This window comes from Rhinatrema bivittatum, chromosome 8, assembly GCF_901001135.1.
Source record: "Rhinatrema bivittatum chromosome 8, aRhiBiv1.1, whole genome shotgun sequence".
Classification (NCBI taxonomy): domain Eukaryota; kingdom Metazoa; phylum Chordata; class Amphibia; order Gymnophiona; family Rhinatrematidae; genus Rhinatrema; species Rhinatrema bivittatum.
The window spans coordinates 208,803,164-208,825,990 of NC_042622.1; the positions used below are offsets into that span (position 1 = coordinate 208,803,164).

At 45.9% G+C, this 22,827-nt stretch overlaps 1 protein-coding gene across 4 annotated transcripts in view; it reads left to right on the forward strand.

Moving 5' to 3' along the window:
• The window catches only part of LOC115097224 (BICD family-like cargo adapter 1), a 45,665-nt gene that overhangs the window by 10,933 nt on the left and 11,905 nt on the right, over positions 1-22,827 (forward strand). The window contains exons 1-3 of one of the 4 annotated variants that reach the window (XM_029612845.1): positions 4,999-5,944; positions 6,587-6,763; positions 13,400-13,546. In XM_029612845.1, coding sequence (XP_029468705.1) covers positions 6,590-6,763; positions 13,400-13,546 — 321 coding nt within the window. In that variant the 5' untranslated portion in view covers positions 4,999-5,944; positions 6,587-6,589. Of the gene's footprint in view, positions 1-4,998; positions 5,945-5,994; positions 6,764-7,992; positions 8,300-13,399; positions 13,547-22,827 lie in introns of those variants that run through there. The other 3 variants (XM_029612846.1, XM_029612847.1, XM_029612848.1) reach the window with 3 other exon arrangements.

A 22,827-nucleotide genomic window follows, 5' to 3' on the forward strand; every position in this document is an offset into this window, starting at 1 on the left:
CCCGAAAACGCCGCGTGGATTGGGCCCGCCCCCGACACGCCCCCCTCGGAAAACCCCGGGACTTACGCGAGTCCCGGGGCTCTGCGCGCACCGGTAGGCCTATGTAAAATAGGCGCACCGGCGCGCAGGGCCCTGCTCGCGTAAATCCGGGCGGATTTACGCGAGCAGGGCTCTTAAAATCCGCCCCTTAGAGAATAGCCACTGCCATTAGCAATGGTTACATGGAATAGACTTAGTTTTTGGGTACTTGCCAGGTTCTTATGGCCTGGATTGGCCACTGTTGGAAACAGGATGCTGGGCTTGATGGACCCTTGGTCTGACCCAGTATGGCATTTTCTTATGTTCTTATGTTCTTATGCCTATATCCACGTCATGGCGGGAACCTCGGGGGCGTCCCCTCCGAGTGACGGCATCACATCCTGGTATTTAGCCTGCCCTTCGTTTGCTAACAAACTGAGTTAGCAAGGATCGGATTAGCTCTGGTCTCAGCTGCTCTGCTGCTTCCTAGCTGCCGCAGGAAGCTCTCTCTGCCCTTCGGGGCAATTCTTCTCTAAACCTGGGTACCCGCTCCTCAGGGGCCCTTCTGCTTTATTTCAGGTACCTATCTTGGGACATCAGGTACTCGCTTCTCGAGGGCCTGCTCTCCCTAATCTGGTGCCTGCCACTGAACAACTTCTGCCTGCCAGGAATTCCATCGATACAACTTTCTGCTTCAGTGAGTACTAACCCTTTCACTTTATCTCACCTACAGCTTCAGCGCTCTACATCCGGGACCTGTTCCTGCTACTCCACGCTGCCTATCACCTAATCAACTGTGAGACGGGTTCCCTCTGCTGAGGACCCCTGGGCTACAACTGCTGGGATTACCTTCCACTGCTGTCCGCTTCCCGGGCAGTACCACCGAGCTGTACAATAAATACAATTTCTCTGTGTTTGCGTGTATAGAGTCTAGCCTGGTACTGCGGTTCCTCACAGGGCTCCTCCCCGTGGGAGTGGCTGTCACCGCAATACCTAAGAATCCACTCCAACACTTCATAACCGTACCAGTCACGCACTGTGTATGATGGATGTGGGCAGCGTGCGTTGGCACTGTGGTGGAAGAATCAGCAGTCTCTGTTGCGTTTGGTGGTCTGCAGGCCTCCCACACAAACAGGCACACTTGCCCCTCAGGACAGGCCTCACTTGACAATCGCTGACACCGCTGGGCTCCCCCTCTTTCTTGCTTGGCGGGACGCCACGCCTTGATGTGGCAGGATACCGTTGATGCTCCTTGCAGCAGGATGCCACTCCTTCTAGGACACGTGCTTGCCTGACGACAGCTAATTTAAAGGGCCCATGGTAGGACAAAGATTCAAAACCTTTTCCTCAAAGAAATGTCTATCGCTTCACAACTTGGAAAACGTTCGTAATCCATCCTCAAATTTGCTGTCAACGTATTCCCTACATGAAACACAGTCATAGCATAGTCATGACAGCAAATAAAGACCAGATGGTGCGTCCAGTCTGCCCAGCCAATTTGCTTTTGATAATAATTGCCGCTCCCTGCATGTTACCCCCATACCTTTTGTTAAGGGTAGTATCTCCTGCTCCAAGCATGTTATCCCATGCTGCCTTTTAAGGGTAGTAATCGCCACTCCATGCATGTTACCCCTATGCATTATATTAAGGTTAGTAACTGCTGCTCTGTGCAGGTTACCTCATGCTTTCTGTTAAGGGTAATAACTGCCGCTTTGTGCATGTTACCTCCATGCATTCTGTTAAGGGTAGTAACTGTTGCTCCATGCAGGTTACCCCATGCTTTCTGTTAAGGGTAGTAACTGCCATTCCATGCAGGTTATCCCCATGCATTCTGTTGAGGGTAGTAACTGCCACTCTGTGCAGGTTACCCCCATGAGTTCTGTTAAGGGTAGTAGCTGTTGCTCCATGCAGGTTATCCCCATGCAGAAATGTTACACCATCCTTTTCTTCAAGCCTTTAGGGATCCACAGAATTTGTCCCTTGCCCTTTTCAATTCATTAACTATTCTGGTCTTCACCACCTCTTCTGAAAGAGCATTCCAGGTATCCACCACCCTCTCCGTGAAGAAATATTTCGTAAGAACATAAGAAATTGCCATGCTGGGTCAGACCAAGGGTCCATCATGCCCAGCATCCTGTTCCCAACAGATGCCAAAACCAGGCCACAAGAACCTGGCAATTACCCAAACACTAAGAAGAACCCATGCTACTGATGCAATTAATAGCAGTGGCTATTCCCTAAATATAATTAATTAATAGCCATTAATGGACTTCTCCTCCAAGAACTTATCCAAACCTTTTTTTAACCCAGCTACACTAACTGCACTAACCACATCCTCTGGCAACAAATTCCAGAGCTTTATTGTACGTTGAGTGAAAAAGAATTTTCTCCGATTAGTCTTAAATGTGTTACTTGCTAACTTCATGGAATGCCCCCTAGTCCTTCTATTATTCGAAAGTGTAAATAACCGAGTCACATCTATTCGTTCAAGACCTCTCATGATCTTAAAGACCTCTATCATATCCCCCCTCAGCCGTCTCTTCTCCAAGCTGAACAGCCCTAACCTCTTCAGCCTTTCCTCATAGGGGAGCTGTTCCATCCACTTTATCATTTTGGTTGCCCTTCTCTGCCCTTCTCTGTACCTTCTCCATCGCAATTATATCTTTTTTGAGATGCGGCGACCAGAATTGTACACAGTATTCAAGGTGCGGTCTCACCATGTTCTAAGTCTTCCTCCTGGAGTTTCATATCATGACCCCTAGTTCTACTGTTTCCTTTCCAACAGAAAAGGTTTGACGTTTGTGTATTGTTAATTCCTATCAGGTATCTGAAGGTCTGTATCATATCTCCCCTGCACCTCCTCTCCTCCAGGGTATACACTGGATGGCCGGCGCCATCTTTAAAGATGGCGCCGGCCATCCAGTGCTCCTACCATGTGACAGGGGCCAGCCAATGGCACGGATACCCTGTCACATGGTAAGGGCAAAGGGGCATCGGCGCCATTTTTTTTTTTTTTTAGAACAGCTGATGCCGCGAAATCTCTCCCCGAGGCCCCCCTGGATCTCTCCCTGAGGCCCCCCTGGACCACCAGGTAATTTTAAAAGGTTTTGGGGGGGTCGGGAGGGGGGGGGGGTCGATTTAAAGGGTCGGGTGTTTTTTGTTTTTTTTTAGCGGCGCGGGCCTCCCTAGCGATGTGAATTGGATCGGGAGGGTGGGGGGTCGATTTAAAGGGTTGGGCCTCCCTAGCGATGTGAATTGAGGATCGGGAGGGTTGGGAGGGTGGGGAGTTGATTTAAAGGGTCGGGTGGAGTTTTTTTTTATCGGGCCATCGGCGCCATTTTAATTAGTGGCAGCCAAAATGGCGCCGATGGCCCAAGAGCGGGAGATCGCGCCGCGACCCCCCCCCCCACTGGACCACCAGGTAACAACATTTTGGGGGGGTTCGGGAGAGTGGGGGAGGGTAAGGAATTGGTTTTAAAGGGTCAGGTGGGTTTAGGGGTTGTTTTGGTGTGCCGGTTTTCCCGCCCTCCCCCAAATAATTCCCGTGCCCTATTTAACGATACAATACAAATGCCCCTGACGATAAATCGGGGGCATTTGTATTGTATCGTGCACTCGATAATTTTAATCGTTCAAAAACGATTCACATCCCTACCAGATAATATTATCCTTCTGAGACAGTATGGGTCCTGTTTTCAGATGTGAATGGTTTGATATCTTGAAGGGGGACCTATGTAGTTTCAAAAACTTTTGTACAATATTTTTAGGCAAGTTGATCCAGTACAAGTTTTCAGAATCCCACCACTGCAACGTAATTTTCAGTCTCGGGCTGCTTGCAGGCCCGGCGTGTTCTGATCCAGGCGTGAGGTAAAGCCAATGCGAGGGGGCTTGTTATGCTTCTCCACTTCAGAGAGATTTTTCAAAGATGACTGAATTATGAATACAAATGAAAGTTGCACGAATGGACTGCAATCAGGATCGAAACCTCGATGGACTGGCGTCACTGCTCACCTGTTTCAAACTTGTGCTTATTCCTCCTTTTTGTGTCTGTTTCCAGGGATTAAATGTTATTGCATGCAGATTAAATAATGCGCGTTAGATGCAAATTTGCTACCATGTGCATTGGCAGCGGAAGTATTGCAGCTATAGAAATATAGAGAAGGGGGGGGATGTTATGAGATGCATAAGAAGCTATTATCAATGCTACTACCATCTAGTGACTGTTGAGGGCAGCACATATCAAGTCATTTGAGTGCTGCTGTTCACAAACAGGCCGATGCTGTGAAGATTGCGGGAGAGCGGGCGCTCCGTGTTGAGCGCCCGCTCTCCCAACGCATGCCCGGCCACCTCTCCTGGGCCCGCAATCCTATATTTAAATGAGGGGTCGCGCTAAAAGGAGGTGCTAAGGGCGATTACGTGCCCCCAACGCCTCCTTGGCCCAGGAGAGGTGGCGCTGTCAGTGGGTTGAGGAAAATCAACACTCAATTTACGAGCGTCTGTTTTCCGAACCCGCTGACAGCGATCAATTAGGAAAACAGACGCCGGTAAAATTGAGCATCCGTTCTCTTAACCGGACTGGCGGGCACATTTTTTTTTTTTTTTTTACATTTTTGGTTCCTACGACTTAATATCGCTAGGATATTAAGTCTCAGAGTGTACAGAAAAGCATTATTTTATTCTTTTCTGTACACTTCTCCGGGTTGCTCATAAATTAACGACTGCTCTTGGGCATGCGTTAATTTATGAGTGTAAAATGAGCGGATTTGGCCGCACATTTTACTCTTTGAATCCCGGGTGACTGACTAATAGCCTCATCAACCTGCATTTGCATGTGATAAGCGCTTTTAGTTTTCAGGGGGTTTGCTCATGCGTTTTCGAGGCGTAAGGGGTAATAGATGCCCCTCGAAAACCTGCGGCCAAACGCGTATTAGTGCACACTGCCGAGCGCACTTTACAGAATCGGCCTGAAAGATTCTTGGTCGGCGAGACTTCCTGGTTTAACGCTAGGATCTAGGCATAGGGCAGCATAATTCTGGAGACAGCAAAGTTACAAGGGCCTTGGTGGATCTGAGCCACAGCACCCTGCCAGCCACCCTGTCAAACGATATAGTTACAAGTCCCATTGAGGGAAGCAGAGTCTCCCAGCTCCGGCAGCCAGGGAGATTCTTGATTGTCTCAGCCCACCTGAAGCTTTCACCGTACAACAGAATTTGGTACCCAAGCTTCAGCTTGCCGAGATGCTCACCTGGGGCACCCATCCTGGGCCACATCTCATCTTCCTAGGAAGGTGGGTGGTGGCAGTGTTGGGCCATGACCAGGGGCAGCAAAAGACCTAAATCCATCATTGATGTAGTGTTCAGATAAAATCCTACCCAGTCTTCAGTGAAACCCTTGTGGCCAGGACAGGCAGGCTGATCCATCTCGTTATTTTAGGGGAACACCAAGGCTAGAGGGCAGGCTGGCTGTTAAATGTTGGTCTGCAACTGAGCAAGCTAGGAGGACAAAGTGCTGTGCTAGGAATCATAGGAGTCTGCTGCCTGTATGTAGTGCTATGGGTTTAGTGCTATGGGTGTTTCACCCTCAGAGCAGCAGGAAGTCATCTTGTGTATGGTGAGTGCAGCAGGAGGACGCCTCACTATGATTAACAGCTGTAGCATCTGAGTGTATGGAGGCACCTCAGGGAACTGCAGCTGATGTCTTCTCTTCGGCGGACTGCACACCTGTCCTTCCGGGATGCTTTGCTCAGGAATGCAGTCGGAGAAGGTTCACCCGTCAGCAGAGGGTGTGTTTTGTCTCTGCTATGGTAGGTAGCAATGATCAGAAGTTGTAGAACCTGACAGGGGTGATATATGCCGCCCGCTCTTTTCTGTTGCAGAATGCTGCCCTCGCGCCTCTCAGCACAGTGTATCCTCTCTCACAGACCCAGGTTAGCAGCCAGAGAGCTCCTTGGCTTTATTTTCCACTTTCCCACAGGAGAGTTGTATTCAGGCTTCACCGGTCTTTCTTCTTGCTGACAGTAGAGCAGCCTCATCTTCCCTTCATCTGGTGTATCTAGAGAAACCTCATCTCTGCTTTCTCTGCTTGTATTTAGAGATTCTCACCTCTCCTTCCTTTCACTGTAACTGGAAGGCCTCACCATTTCCCCCTCTCCCTGTATCTAAAGCAGTTTATTCTCCTCTCTCTAGCTATAGCTACTCCTCTACTTTTCAGAGGACCTAGAGTCTCACCACTTCTCTTTCCCTTTATCTAGAACAGCCCTTCTCCTTCCTCTTGCTGTCTCTAGAGCAACCTCACCTTCCTTTCCTCTCCCTGTATCTAAAGCAGCCTCACCTCTCTTCCCTCTTGCTCCCTATGGCAGCTTTATGTCATCCTCCTCTCTTCGTACCTCGAGTAGCCTAACCTTTTCTTCCTCTCACCTTCTCTAGAGCAGCTTCACTTCTCTTTCCTTGCCCTGTTGCCTAGAATAGCCTCACTTCTCTTCCTCTTCTCCCTGTTTCGAGAGTATCCTGACCTCTTCTCCTTCTTGCTGTCTCTAAAGCAACTTCACCTTGCCTTCTTCTCCCTGTAGAAGATGGAGCAGCAGAAGCACTGGAAGCTCTCACAGTCCGAAGAGCAAGAGATGCAGTGGAAGAGACGGAAGTGGGACCTGGAGAAGACACTTCAGATGACTGCAAAAGACAGGAAGCTGATTGCCCGCAGCCTGAGTGAGAAGACGCAGGGTTTCAGAGAAGACACGGGACTTCAGGTGAGATGAACATTGTCACAAGGAGGGTGACAGCTGATCCCTTGACTTTGGGGAGCAGCTGCTGGCACAGGTAGTATGTGGGCAGTGATCTCTGTGGGCACAGCAGGTGGTGTCTGGGGCATGACCCCCTGGTAACTGGCATAGCAGCAGGACCCTTGTGCTGACAGTGTCTGGGGCATGATCCCTGCTACTGGCACAGCCCCAAGCCCTGACTCTGGCAGCACCCGTCTTTCTGTCTTTTCCTCTCTCCCTCCCCCCCTTTTCCCTTGCACCCCCCTTCTCTTCTGCAACAACCAGCCACCTAGATCCCAGCAAAATATAGAAACTAAAAGTGAGCACTGGGTAAAGAAACACGTTTCAATCCTCCAGGAATTTCTGAGTCAATGCACGTGGCACTCGGTGGATGAATGGGCCTTTCTGTCACTGCCCAAGTACCTGTGAAACTATTAGCAGAGAGCTGACCTACAGGAGGGAGGGTGAATGGATACAGGGCTCAGATACAGAATGGCAGGAGGGCAGTGTACACTCCTTCACGCTGTCAGTCTGTAAGGTTTCCTTTCCCTTGCTGCCTTTACTGAAATAACATTTCCCCAGAGCACTCAGGGCATTGTCCCCTACCCTCAGCTTCTCCCGGGCTCTCACCTCCATCGTAGTCTGCTGAAAATAGTGCAGGGATGAGCAACAGAAAAGAATAAATGCCCTGCACTTCCTGCTGTGGGATCATTGGGTTATGAATCAGTGCTGCCTCTCACAATTGCACCCTTTGGCAGGTGTTATTAAGCTTCCTCCCAGCAGTGCCCCATCAGTGAGACTGCATCAGTGTGAGCTTCCTCCCAGCATTGGTCAGTGAGACTGCAGCATGAGTTTCCTCCCAGAAGTGCCCTGTCAACGAGAGTACAAGAATGTCAGCTTCCACACAGCAGTGCCCTGTCAGAGATTGCAGCAGTGTGAGTTTCCTCACAGTTGTGCCATCAGTGAACTTCTTCACAACAATGCCGTCAGTAAGAATACAGCAGTGTGAAATTCCTCCCAGCAGTGCCCTGAGAGACTGCACCAGGGTGAGCTCCCTCCCAGCAGTGCCCCGTCTGTGAGCTTCCTCCTAGCAGTGCCCTGTGAGACTGCTGTAGTGTGAGCTTCCTCACAGCAATGCATTACCAGGGTTATTGAGGAAAGGGGGGGGGGGGGGGGGGGGGGGGGAGAGACAGGACAGAAAGAGCGAAAGACATTGGGAGAGAGTGAGAGCTTTGATGCAGACATGTTCTCAGATTTCAGCTCGGAGCTCTGCCTGTGCTAGGCACCCCGTGGCACAGTCTTATCGGTGGTAGCAGGAAGTTGCGCTGGGCTCCATGTGGACAAGTGTCTGCAGCTCCTGTACGTACAGCAGCAGGTGTCAGAGGCCTGCAGTGTCCCCTATCCCTCTCGCCTCCTGCAGCTGCCACACCAGGGCTGGAGCCCTCTCCCCAGACGGGGCAGACTCCTGCTCCACATTAGCCGTGCCTGCTTACAGTTCAAGGCTCACGTCTCATGGCTGACAAGGTAGGTCTCCACTCCCTCAGAGCGTGACATCACGTCCTGTCAGGGGAGGGGATATGGAAGCTTCCTACCCCCCCCCCCCGAGCAAAGTTCTCAGGTTAATAGATAATGAGGATACTGGTATAGTTACTGGAAAAACCTTCACCCTCCCTGTAACTATAAAACTGTAAACCAGGCCTTTGTCACAACCCAGAGTTCCCTCTGCACTGGGAGGGAGCTACTCTCCCCTAAATCCTCTGTGTCTTGCACTGGGAGGGAGCTACTCTCCCCTAAATCCTCTGTGTCTTGCACTGGGAGGGAGCTACTCTCCCCTAAATCCTCTGTGTCTTGCACTGGGAGGGAGCTGCACTCCCTGAGGACTCTTTGTCTCACACTAGGAAGGGGCTGCTCTCTTTCTGTCCTGCAGTCTCCCAGAGGCCCCTATGTCGCTTTCCTGTAGCTGACTTTAAACCTCCTTTCTTCTCACCTTAGTGTTGTCATTCTGTTCTCAGCTCTTGATATAATCTCTTTGTTCTTTTGAGGACATGCTCTGATATGTACCTATCAGGGAATCTAATTCTCCCCTCAGGCTCTTTTTTTCTCAGAGTGAAACCTCCAGCCCTTTCGTCATTGGGTGGCTTTTGCAATCTCTGGTATCTTTAAATGTGGGGCTCAGGTCCGTATACTGTGAGGGCAATTAGAAAAAACTATGAGGTCAGTATTCAAGAGGACTTATCCAGCTAAATCCCGAACTTAGCCGACAAACTGGGGTTTAAACATATTCTCCCACTGACCAGCCAAGTTTTAGCCAGATAACGTCATTGTCTGACTATAACATGACTGGATAAAACAGAGGCAGGCCAGGTGCATTCTGTAAAGTAATTTGGCCAACTTAAGTCGAAATTCAGCAGTATCTGGCAGTTAGAAAGATAACTAGGGGTGCCTCAGAGCAGTCACGAAGTTACTCTGCAGTGTGTACCTGGACAACTTGCTACTTAACGGGTTATATTCAAGGTATGGCAGCTAAGAGGCTGCAAAATAAAGAAAAAAAAAAAACAACAACTCTGGGGCTTTCAGGCCCAAACCCCCTACCCATGTGACCCACTTGCAGCCTGTGTTTCACCCTGGAAACCCCAGCTGGGTGCACGGTAATGCATTTGCCATTCCAGCGTTGCTCTGACAGTAACATTATTATGGAATGCTTGCGGCGGAGCGGGGTAAGACACGACCCTGCTCTGGTTGAGGTTTCGGAGGTCCAGGGAGGCGGAATAGAGGTTTCATTTGGGGGGGGGGAGGGGGGCAGGAAGGGTCTTGTGATTTTCAAGAACATAGGGGAGGGGATGTTTAAATTTGGTGGATTGAGGGTGGAAGTGCTACGCTGCACCTATTTTAAAGTGGTTTTCTGGGGTTGGGGGGGGGACTGGGCGTGAAGGCCCCCGAAGCTTTTTAAAAACATTTCTTTTTCAGCCACTTAACCTGCCAATATTTTGAATGTAGCTGGGGCTGGATTAACTTTCAGACCTAACCTGTTATACTCGGTTATAATCAGTAAGATCTGAATATTATCAGGCTAAAGATAGCAGGATAACTTTAGGCCAGTATAGTTAATATTTTTCCTGCCGATTATCGGGGGGGTCCAAGTTATCCGGCTCGCTTCAGCGAGATAACGTGTCCGCTTGCCGGCTTTCTCTTGTCTAGTCGGCTGACTAAGGAGCTAGCTGGTTAGATCAAAGGGCTTGAAAGTTGCCTTCCACTCAGCAGCTATGGCTTCACTAGGACGGCTGTATTTAGCTGCCGAAAAACGGACACGCTGGGAGGTGGGGGTACACGTGTACATTAAAGGTTCCCGTGTGCAAGGCCGGGCACAGGTGACAAGCAGGGGCAAGATATCCTGGTACAAAATTACCCCCCAAATTGCCTCCTGTAATCTTAATGATTCAGGGTTTAATCATTTCCTGCAGGAAAGCCCCCCCCCCTGCAGCACTACTTTCATGATCCAGCTGCGGTGAGGTATGCCAAGCCTCACTGGGCAGACTCTCACTCCCCAGCCTCAATATAACCCTCAGCGTTGCCTCCAGCGCGGCACAGCACAGAGCTGTGAACATGCAGACTTTGGTTCCATTCACCAAACTAGAAACCTTGCTGGGCAGACTGGATGGGCCATTTCAGTCTTTTTCTGCCCTCATTTTCTGTGTACTCCACCTCTCGCTTGGCGACCTTAAGGGAGTCGCTTGACCTACCTCGGTGCTAATTTAGACTGGAATGCTGGAAGCACATGAATGACTTTGTACAATGCTGTGTGCACTGGCAGCGTTATGCAAATATAGAGTAAAACGGGTAAAGGCCATGGGTGAGACAGAAAGTGGTACAAGAGAGGAAGCATGGCAGAGACAGAGTGTGCTGAATTCTGTTTAAGAGAGAGGCTTTGTGTGTGTGTGTCTGAGTGACACAAAAAAACAAGAGCTGGGATAACCTGTATGGAGATGTGATTCAACCCAAAACCATATTGAAATGTTTGTATTGTGCTTCCAAGAAAGGCACGGGGCTAACCGGCAAGAGAGCCGCAATTACAGCTCTAAACAGAAGGCGAGGGGGGTAACCTGCATGGAGCGGCAGTTACAACCCTAAACACCTTGCTGGGCAGACTGGATGGACCATTTTGGTCTTTATCTGCCATCGTTTTCATTTACAATCAGGATGTACGTGTGCATGTGTGTGTGAGTGACACAGAAAGCGTGTGCATGTGCCTAAGGGCCAGGGGGTGGATGTGTGTGAGGGTCTGAATGACAAAGGCTGTGTGTGTGTGTGTGTGTGTGTGTAAGAGAGAACAACAGAGAGGGTGCGTATGTGTGTCTGATGAATAGAAAGCGTGTGCATGTGCTTGAGTGGCAGCGGGAGTGTGTGTGTGTGTGTCTGGGTGACAGAGAGAGGATGGGTGTGAGTGCATCTGAGTAATAGACAGGAGTCTCAAGTCAAAACTAATGTTAAACATTTAACAGAAAACAGGACAAAACTTTCATTTTTAGATACGTGTATTAATAATTTGATTTTATGATGCTGCCACCAAATTAGAACTGAATCTCTCGGAATATCTTAAGAGAAAGCTGAAGTGAGAGCTCAAGCAGCAGTTTTATAGCCAGGAAAACATTATTTGAAGTCATCTTCACGCACCAGTTCATACCCCAAATCTCACAGCTCCTTAATAGACAGACAGACATCCTGTTTGCAGTTTTTTCCCACATCCTTCTTCTTAAGTGGATGAAAGGACCTGAGCTCCATCACTTCCAGTCTTCTAATTACCTACAAGATCTTTTCTGTGTGGTAATCAGCAAAGCAAAAACAATTCTTTCAGGACCTCCGGTATGATGGTCAGCTTGCATCCCTGGAAGAGCACCATTCCTGAGAGCGAAACTACACCATCCTCAGATCCACAGACATCGGTTTCTCCCGAAAACTAGAGAACGGACACACAGCCTTTTGATTGATCCCCCTCTGGGAGTCAGGTTCAAACTCTCTGTTGGCCCATTCGTTATCTCCTTAGAGGTCTACCCCATTCCTCAGCTCTTCCCGAGGCATGTTTTAGGAAGGGTGTCAATCTCCAATCTTACAACAGGATAAAGCAGTTTACCCGGGCTGTCCACCGACTGCCAGTTTCAAAAGAGTTCATCCCTTGCCCTTCATGCATTAAGGACCACATGTCTCTTCCGATAAAATGTTTTATATTTAATCTCCTGTAGTTTGCTCAATCACTTAAATTATGTGAGCACAAATCGCAGGGGAAAACCTGTTTGGGGGAATAGATGTGTGTTGTTGTTCGTCCTTTGAGTTCAAAGATGACCATGGCAGCACTGGCTGTCATGGATTCTGTAAGCATGTGGCCTTTGAACTGTTTCTGGCACACTGGGCAGGAGATGTCCCTTTGGATTTCTTGCTTAATAGTGGCCACGCTGCTTTTGTGAAATTTATGCTGTTTGCACTTCTTTTCCACTCATGGACCATGCACTAGCATGGGTGAAGCTTCGCCAGACAGAGTAATCATGAATGAGATCTTCCTAAGACGACGAGTCAGTATTGTAATGTTCCAGGGATGACTTGGGGGAACTCTTGAAACATTTCTTCTGACCTCCTCACAGGAGCTTTCCCCTCCTTTTAGCTTGCTGTAGAAGATTTTTCTTTGGCAGTTGCTCATCTGATGTGTTGGTGACATGGCCTGTGCAACTTCCTGGGTAGACTGTGGGAACTTGGAATGCCAGTCCATGTGAGAACCTCAGTGTCTGGAATCTTCTCTGCCTAGATTGGACCCCAAGTCCAGTCATTGCACAAAAGGTTTCCTCAGGGGGGAACAGAAGGCCCGAGCTGACTGTCGAAACCAGAGCCCTCTGCATGGCAGTGCTGTTCACTGAGCCACTTGGCCAGACCAAATATAATAAAGCCTTGATTCTTTTTTTATGTTTGTTTGTTAGATTCATCAATGTTTGAACCTTTTAATGTTCTCCAATTACCGATAGTGAATGTTCCTTGGGTGGGGCACGTGATAGGGTATGTGAGATGCATGGCACTTTTCAATGTGTGAGGAAAATTTGAAAAATAACTTTAATATTCAATAATACAGTAGAGTCACTACTTAATTAAGAGGATATGTCAAGGGTTGCCAAGGAAATGTCACAGCAGTAATGTGGACTGCCAAACATTAGCCAGCACTGTACTGTAGATGATCCCTCATAGCTTCCCCCTTTTGTCCAATGAGTGCATCTTCTCATACTAAAAGGTTAAATTGGGATAGGCAACCCTGATCCTCAAGATTGCGAGCACCAAACAGATCTAGAATTCTTAATGATTATTCATCAGCTATATCTGACTGGTGAGAAATCAAGTAAGACTAAATTAATACAAATAAATAATTACATAAATATGCTCCTGCTGCTTTCAGAGCTATGCTGGAGATTTTCACCCCCTGCTGGGAATCTCTGCAGGGAGAGAGGTGAGAGTTTGCTGCCCATTTCTGACCTGCAGTCATGCCTGTGTCTCTTCTGCTGTCTCTCTCCTGCTTTCCATGTCTTGGACAAATAGGGAACCTGTGTCTCTCTCGATGTCTCTGACTTATTTCTGTGTTACTCTCTGCAGGGGGACAGCCTGACTCAGAAAAAGCTGGACCTCAGGGGGCAGGTCTCCTCCCTGCTGCAGGAGAAGGAGAGGTTACAGCAGGAAAGGACTATTCTCAGCACCCAGTTATCTGCCTTGGAGATACAGAACTGGGAGCAGCAGCAAGAGGTGAGACCGTCTCCCCCCTTCCATTTTCAGCCATGCACAGCAATAACTTAAGACTAAGAACCTGACTGGGAGCAGGGGCAGTCAGACATGCTCCATCATCATGTAAGCTAGTGGCTTATATTAAACTGTTCTTATCCCTGTTTGACTAGGGCAAATTAAATTATAAAGGATGGGAGATAGCCCCTGGCCACTTTCTTTTGAACTCAGGAAATGACCAATAGTAGGAAGCAAACATTTCTTTTGAAAGCCAACAGAAGGGTCATTAACACTACTTGTGATGGTTATTACTTTCTCGTTAATGTCTCTGGCGGAAAATCCTCTGCGTCACGGCAGGGGAAGCCAGTGCTGTATTATTTCTAGACTACGCTACATCCAGTGGACATTACTAGAAAGGGGGATATTAGAAATTATTATAATAAACTTTTTGTAGACAGCCTATGGGAAACTTTTATATTTGAATTGACAAATGACTTGTGTTTGCATGTGAACTTAGGCAAGTGATTCATTACTTATGCAATCCTAGTAGCCAATAATAAGCAGGGAATTTAATACTAATGAGCTTTTTAAATGAAGTGTAAAAGTTAAGGCTGCTTTTGTTTACAGAGAAGCAGGGGATAAAGAGCCATGAGGTGAGAAGTACCTGTAGCTTGGCTGCAGACTAGAGAAAAAAATAAAAAAGGAATTGTCTGTCTTTTGCTGCAGGAAGTTTGCCATATTTGGTGCTCCCATATTCGGCCAGCTGAAACAACTATAGTCGCTTTATTTTTTAGCAAGGGTAATTAGTGATTTTTTTTAGAATAGTTGTTACACACTATTATTATTAGGATAATTTATTTCAGGGACGTTTTGGAAGATTTGTCGCAATTTATGTAGAATAGAGAGGGGATTTTATTTTATTTTATTTGTGAGAGTTCAGACATTTTGTCCATGAAGTGAGGTGATCACCGGACCTATGTGAGCTCTGAAAACAATCGCAGATTCCCCAAGTCTTAGCATCTGCTTCATCAACCGTCTGGACAACAGAGAAGTTCATCTAAAGTATTCAACAATGACAGGAGATTAAACCGAGAGTTTATGCTAATATTCTGGCCAGAATTTAGAAGGGGACTTTTAAACCCCAATTCTTTAATTTACTTGGACTGAACTGAACTGATATATAGGGCGGGATTAGTGGTTTCTTGTTATAAATTATAAAAAGCTAATTTTCTTAATTTTCCAATGCTAATGGAATAGCCTAGTGGTTAGAGCACTGGACTATGAACCAGGAGACCAAGGTTCAAGTCCCGCTGTCACTCCTTGTGACCTTGGGCAAGTCACTTTACCCTCCATTGCCTCAGGTACAAAAAACTTAGATTGTAAGCCCTCTGGGGATAGAGAAATACCTACAGTACCTGAATGTAAACCGGTGTGATATCTCAATTGAGATGAATGTCGGTATATAAAAATAATAAATAAATAAATAAATAAATAAATAAATAAATGTGGGGTGTGGCAATCTGAAAGAACTGTATGTGATGGGGGGTGAAGGGCTGATGTGCACGGAGCAGGAGAGAGACCTTGGGGTGATAGTGTCTAACGATCTGAAGTCGGCGATAGGCAATAGCTAAAGCCAGAAGAATGCTGGGCTGCATAGAGAGAGGAATAACCAGTAAGAAAAAGTTAGTGATAATCCCCTTGGACAGGTCCTTGGTGAGGCCTCACCTGGGGTACTGTGTTCAGTTCTGGAGACCGTATCTCCGAAGGGACAGAGACGGGATGGAGGTGGTCCAGAGAAGGGCGACCAAAAAAGTGGAAGGTCTTCATCGAATGACGTATGAGGAGAGGTTGAAGAATCTAAATATGTACACCCTGGAGGAAAGGAGGAGCAGAGGTGACATGATACAGACCTTCAGATACTTTGAAAAGTTTTAATGATCCATGGTCAACAACAAACCTTGTCCATTGGAAAGAAATCAGTAGAACTAGGGGTCACGATTTGGAACTCCAGGGAGAAAGACTCAGAACCAATGTCAGGAAATATTGCTTCATGGAGAGAGTGGAGGATGCCTGGAATGCCCTTTCGGAGGAAGTGGTGAAGTCTAAAACTGTGAAGGATTTCAAAGGGGCATGGGATAAACACTGTGGATCCCTAAAGGCTAGAGGTTGGGAATGAAGAAAAGAGGCATGAGGGTAGCTTGCTTGAATGGTGGCTACTACCCTTATCTAATAAACCTTCATACGGTTAATGCAACTTCAACATTGCTGTTTGCTTCAACAGCAAGGGGAAATGTGGAAAAGAGGATTTACATTCAGATAACAACCAACAAGGACATTGAACTGTATAGTCTGGGAAAACAAACAAGCATGGGGGTAACTTGCTTGATGCAGTGGTTACTACCCTAAATGTGGAAAAGGGGAATTAGATTCAGACAACATCCAACAAGGACATTGGACTGTACAATCTGGGAAAACAAACAAGCATGGGGGTAACTTGCTTGATTCGGCAGTTACTACCCTTAACCAATAAGCCTGATACTTCACTTTTGATGCTACTCTACTTCAGCGGCAGAAGGTAGTGGGAAATTGGACTCGGACAGTAACCAACAAGGGCCCTGACCTTGGCAGTCTGGGAAACTGATAAATATGGGAGCTTGCTGGGCAGACTGGATAGGCCGTTTAGTTTTTTGCTGCCATCATTTCTATGTTTCTATATAATGCCATGTGTTTTTGTTTCCTATAGAGTATAAGAATCTAAATGTATTAAGTAAATATGCACGCACCAATCCGTGCTTATCTTATTTTGTATTTATTTTATTTTATGCTATTTTCATTTTCTGCTTCAGCCTCCCCATCCCTGGGAGAACGTTTAGTTGTCTGGGCATGTTAACACACAGCTTACAGGTGGAGTTGTTTATGTGGCCTCTCCCATGGGTGGGGGTTTACAATCAGAAACAACAAAACCTGTTCAAAGGTTTATGCAAAGAACCAAAAGGTGTAATGCAGGCTGTACTTTGTACCATCTCTCTCCTCTCTCCCTTTTGTCTCTCTTTTTTTTTTCTTTCTAGGCTGTCTCTTGGGATCTGACAATGCACATTTTATTCCTAGGTATGAAGTGAGGGAGATTTTACGTATTTTTTTTTTTAGCAATTGATGAGATTTAGCCAGAGGGAGGTTTATATTTTTTTCCTTCATGTAAAAGGAAGAAGGTTTATTAGTTGTTATTGTACTGGGGGGCTTTAACTCTCTGCACAGAGTGAGCCTTCTCTCCTGGGGAGACAGGTTTATTCTTTGTCCTCTCCGTTTCCTTTGCCTTCTGCTCTGTGTAGTATCCAGCATTCTTAGCCAGTGACCTCTGATCTCGCCGTGCCTGCCTCACGAGACCTCAGGTATGCCAGTTGTTACAATGGTAAATCCAAAAGAGAGAAAAAAAAATTCCACTTGGTAAAAGCAAGAAGACAGTATGTCAAAAACTAGATGAGTGTGGAATGAATCACAAAAGAATTATACATAATTAAATAATAATAAAAAAAATCTTTCAGATCCATTAGGGGGCAATTTTCTGATTGTCTGTTTTGGGTCAAAGAGCAGTATATATAAAAACCATTATTAAAGCAACAGCATTGCTGGGTTTCCAAAGTAAGGAGGAGGCAATGTGAGTTAGTCTGGAAAGAAGGAATGGATCATCTGTTTATACTGGTGTAATATACAGACCTCCATCACAGACAGGGAAAATGTTTAGAGATTTAATGGAGGATAGTCAAAGGATTGCTTTGAAATGGAAGGTGCTCTTGCGGGTGTATTTTAATCTTCCAGATTGTTAATTGGGACATCCCAACTGCAGTACTTTCTAGAAGCAGGGAGATCCTGGATTCTCTGCAAGGAGAACTGTTCTGACAATGGGTAACAGAACCCACATGGGAAGGGGCGACACTGGATCTGGTGCTTACCAACAGGGACAGTATTTCTGATGTTGCAGTGGATGATCATTTGGAAACCAGTGACCACTGGATGGTGCGGTTCAATGATAGGATGCAAGAGATGAAGGTTCATTCTAAGGCGAGGGTCCTAGACTTCAGAAAAACTAACTTTCTCAAAATGGGGGAGCACCTCAAGCAGTCATTAGCTGAATGAGAAAATCTAGGGGAAGCAGAAGGGCAGTGGGCAAAACTAAAAGGAGGACTCATAAGGGCAACTAAACTTTTTGTTAGGAAAATAAATAAAGGGAAGAGAACAAAAGAGACCATTATGGTTTTCTAAAGAAGTAGCTGAAAAAATTAGCATTCATAAACTACAAGAGATGGCAGAAAGAGGAAGAGAGGTGACAATATCTGGAAAAATTAAGAGAAGCTGGGAAAGTAGTCAGGAATACGAAAATTCAAATAGAAGCCAAAATAGGAAATGCAATAAAATGGGGGGACAAGACTTTTTTTTTTAAGTATGTTATTGATAGAAAGAAGTACAAAAGTGGCATTGTGAGACTCAAAGGTGAAGGGTATGAATATGTAGAGGCTGATGAGGAAAAAGCAAAATTTCTTAACAAATATTTCTGTTCAGTGTTCACTGTGGAAAGGCCTGGAGCAGGACCACATAAAACAAACACAAATAAGATTGGAAGTGAAGTAAATTTTAATCAATTTTCAGAACAGTGTGTTCATGAGGAGCCAACTAAATTTAAAGTAGATAAGGCGATGGGGCCGGATGGGTTACATATGAGAGTGCTAAGGGAACAGAGCTGTCCTGGCAGCAACCTTTTCAATGCTTCTTTAGAATCTGGAATAGTTTCAGAGGACTGGAAGAAAGGCTGATGCGGCTCCTATTCATAAAAGTGGAAGTAAGGAAGAGGCGGAGATCTACAGGCCAGTTAGTCTGGCCTCTGTGGTGAGCAAACTAATGGAATAGCTACTAAAACAAAGGATAGTGCAATTTTTGGAAGATCTGAGGCAGCATGGTTTTTACCAGAGGTAAATCTTGTCAGACGAATCTGATCAATTTCTTTGATTGGATGCTAGGAGAGATGGATCAAGGAAGAGAGGTAGATGTAGTGTACTTGGATTTCAGCAAGGCTTCTGATACGGTTTTGCTCTGAACACTTATAAATAAATTGTGCGCCCTTGATATGGATCCTAGAGTGACTGACTGGGTTAGAAACTGGCTGAGTGGGAGATGGCAAAGCGTAGTGGTAAATGGAGTTTTCTCTGAGGAGGGGGTTGTTACTAGCGGTGTACCTCAGGGATCGGTCCTTGGACCAGTTCTTTTCAGCATTTTTGTAGGCAACATGACGGGAGGGTTGTCGGGAAAGGTTTGTCTTTTTGCTGATGATTCCAAAATCTGTAACAGGGTGGCCAGCCAGGAAGGAATAGAAAACATGAGGAGGGATCTAGCGAAGCTCAAGGAATGGTCTAAGGTCTGGCAGCTAAGATTTATTGCTAACAAAATGCAGAGTAATGTGTTTAGGATGCAAAAATCCAAGGGAAAGGTACAGTATTAGAGGTGAAATTCTATGCATAAAAGAAGAGTGGAATCTGGGATTAATTCTGAACTGCAAGGAATGTGGGGTAGAGAAAAAGCATTATGGGCCGTCCTAAAAAAAATGATGACGGTGCATCCATTTTTACTGGAGGGGTTTACAGGCCTCCGACTCAAACGGAAGAACTAGACAGAGATTTGGTCAAAGGCATCCAAAAGGTGGAAATAAAGGGAGAAATGCTGATTGTTGGAGATTTTAATCTGCCGGACGTAGACTGGAGAATCCCTTCTGAGGAATCTACCAGAAGTAGAGAGATACTGGATGCCCTGCAAGGGGCTCTGTTCAAACAAATGGTAATGGGACCCACAAGGGAGGGAGTTATACCTGACCTAGTGCTCACTAATGGTGATAATGTCTCTAATGCCTGGGTGGGTGCCCACTTGAGCACCAGTGATCATCAAACGGTATGGTTTGATATCGCAGATAGGATACAGAGAGGTCACACGAAGAACTCAAGTTTTGAATTTCAAAAATACAGACTTTGTTGAAATAGGACATACCTGGAAACCGGTAGAACTAGAAGACTGGGAGAAAATGAGAGATGTGGAACAACAGTGGGCCAAACTAAAAGGAGCAATTACAAAGGCAACAAATCTATATGTTAGAAAAGGAAACAAAAGTAAGAGAAATAAGAAAGTGATCTGGTTCTCAAAGGAGGTGGCTGATAAAATAAAGGCAAAAAGAACAGCTTTCAAGAAATATAAAGATCCCAAAATGAGGAACACAGGGAAGAATATCTGGTGAAACTGAGGGAGATGAAGAAAGAAATCAAGAAAGCAAAAAGTTAGGCGGAAGAAAGGATTGTCAAAGAGGTAAAGCGAGGTGACAAAACATTTTTCAGATATATCAGAGAAAGGTCCGAAGTGGTATAGTGAAATTGAAAGGTGACGAAGATCAATGTATGGAGAGAGACAAAGAAATGGCTGAAATATTAAAGAAATACTTAATTTCGGTGTTTGCTAAAGAAGACCCTGGAGAAGGACATCGCTAGTTGACAAGACTGTGGATGGGGGTGGAGTAGACGAAACTCCCGTTTACAGAAGAGAATGTATGGGAAGAGCTAGGAAAACTGAAAGTGGACAAGGCCATGGGACCAGATGAGGTACATCCCAGGATACTGAGGGAGCTCAGAGATGTGCTGGCAGATCCGCTGAAGGACCTGTTTAATAGATCCCTGGAAACAGGAGTGGTACTGCGGGATTGGAGAAGAGCGGTGGTGGTCTCACTTCACAAGAGTGGGAGCAGAGAGTAGGCTGGAAACTACAGGCCGGTTAGCCTCACCTCGATGGTGGGAAAATTAATGGAGACTCTGCTGAAGGAAAGGATAGTGAACTTTCTACAATCCGGTGGGTTGCTCAACCCGAGGCACCAGGGGAAACTCCTATTAGACAAATCTGATTGATTTTTAGGATTGGGTGACTAGAGAATTGGATCAAGGAAGAGCACTCGATGTGGTTTACTTGGATTTTAGTAAAGCTTTTGATTCGGTCCCACGTAGGAGACTTGTGAACAAAATGAGAAGCTTGGGGGTGGGCACCAAGGTAGTAGCATGGATTGCAAACTGGTTGACTGACAGGAGACAATGTGTAATGGTAAGTTGAACCTACTCTGAAGAAAGAGCGGTGTTGTGGAGTGCCACAGGGATCAGTTTTGGGATCGGTTCTGTTCAATATCTTTGTTAGTGACCTGGTGGAAGGGATAGAAGGTAAAGTTTATCTATTTGCAGATGATACTAAGATCTGCAGCAGAGTGTACACAAAGTTGTAGAGAGAATGAAAAGTGATTTAAGAAAGCTTGAAGAGCGGTCGAAGATTTGGTAGCTGGGATTCAAAGCTAAGAAGTGCAGAGTAATGCATCTGGGGTGCAGCAATCCAAAAGAACTGTATGTGATGAGTGGTGAAAGACTAATGTGCACAGACTGGGAGAGGGTCCTTGGTGTGATAATGTCTGATGATCTGAAGGCAGTGAAGCAATGTGACAAGGCGATAGCTAAAGCCAGAAGAATGCTGGGCTGTATAGAGAGAGCAATAAGCAGTAAGAAAAAAGAGGTGATAATGCCCTTGTACAGGTCCTTGGTGAGGCCTCACATGGAGTATCGCATTCAATGCCTGTTTCTCAAAAAGGACAAAGCCAGGATAGAGGTGGTCCATAGACGAGCAACCAAAATGGTGAGGGGTCATCATTGGAAGATTTATGAGGAGAGGCTGAAGGATCTGAATATGTACACCGTGGAAGATATCTGAAAGGTTTTAATGAAGCACAATCGTCAAACCTTTTCCATTGGAAAGAAATCAATAGAACTAGGGGTCATGAAGTGAAACTCCAGGGAGGATGACTCAGAACCAATGTCAGGAAATATTTCTTCATGGAGAGGATGGTGAATGCTTGAAATGCCCTTCCAGAGGAGGTGGTGAAGACGAAAACAGTGAAGGAATTCAAAGGGGCGTGGGATAAACACTGTAGATCCCTTGAGGCTAGAGGATGGAAATGAAGAAAAGAGTGCATGGGGGTAACTGGGGGTAACTTGCTGGTGTGGTAGTTGCTACCCTTAACAAATAAGCCTTGATACTGTTAATGCAACTCCATCAGTGCTCTCTGCTTCAACAGCAGTGGGAAAAGGGGAATTGGATTCAGACAGCAACCAACATGGGCCCCGACTTTTACAGTTTGGGGAACAAATAAACATGGGGATAACTTGCTGATGCGGCATTTACTGCCCTTAATCACTAAGCCTGATACTTTTGATGCAACTCCAACATTGCTCTCTGCTTTCACAGCAATGGTTAAGGGAAACTGGATTCAAACAGCGTCCGAGGGTGCTGACTTTTACGGTCTGGGAAACTGATGAGCTTGGGGGTCACCTGCACAGTGCAGCAGATACTGGCATAAGCATAAGTTTACTGGGCAGACTGGGTGGATCATTTGGTCTTTTTCTGCTGTTATTTCTCTGTTTCTGTGTTTCTATTTGATGATCTTAAGATGGCCAAACAGGTGGATGAAGCGATGGTAAAAGCCAGAAAGATGCTTGGCTGCATAGGGTGAGGAATGGTCAGCAGGAAAAGGGAGGAGATATTGCCCCTGTACAGGTCCCTGGTGAGACCTCACTTGGAATAAATACTGAGTACAGTTCTGGAGACCGCACCTTCTAAAGGATATAAACAGGATGGAGTCGGGCAGAGAAAGGCTAATAAAATGGTCTTCGTTCTAAAGCCTGAGCAGTTGATGTGCATGGGCAGACTAGATAGGCCTTATGGTCTTTTTCTGCCATCATATTTCTGTTTCTATGTAATATTTTTTTTTTCAGAAAACAAACTATGAAAAATTAAGCAAATTCCCAACATGGCCATGTTTCGGCAAATTGACTGCATGAGGTGACATCAGTAGTCAAAGTGTAAATCAAAAGACGTAAGACTCACAAAGACACACTTTCAGAAAAAATATATTATATTGATACTGGGTCTAGATGAATATCATGGGATAAAATTCTGGCTCTTGCTGGACCCACTGAACAAGACAGGACTAAAGCATACGCCAAATCTCGTGGCATGCTTGATCTTATCCTTGGAAGATTAGACTTCTCAAGGATAACAAGTTTGATATAGACTGAAGACATTTTCTACATTTTCATGTTGTGGTTTATGCTTTTGTTGCCTGCATTTTTTTGTGTATTTGGCAAAACACGGCCTTGTTGGGAATTTGCTAAATTTTTAATAGTTTGTTTCCACGGAATTTATAATTATTTCATTAAATTATATAATTTTATTGATTTATTTTT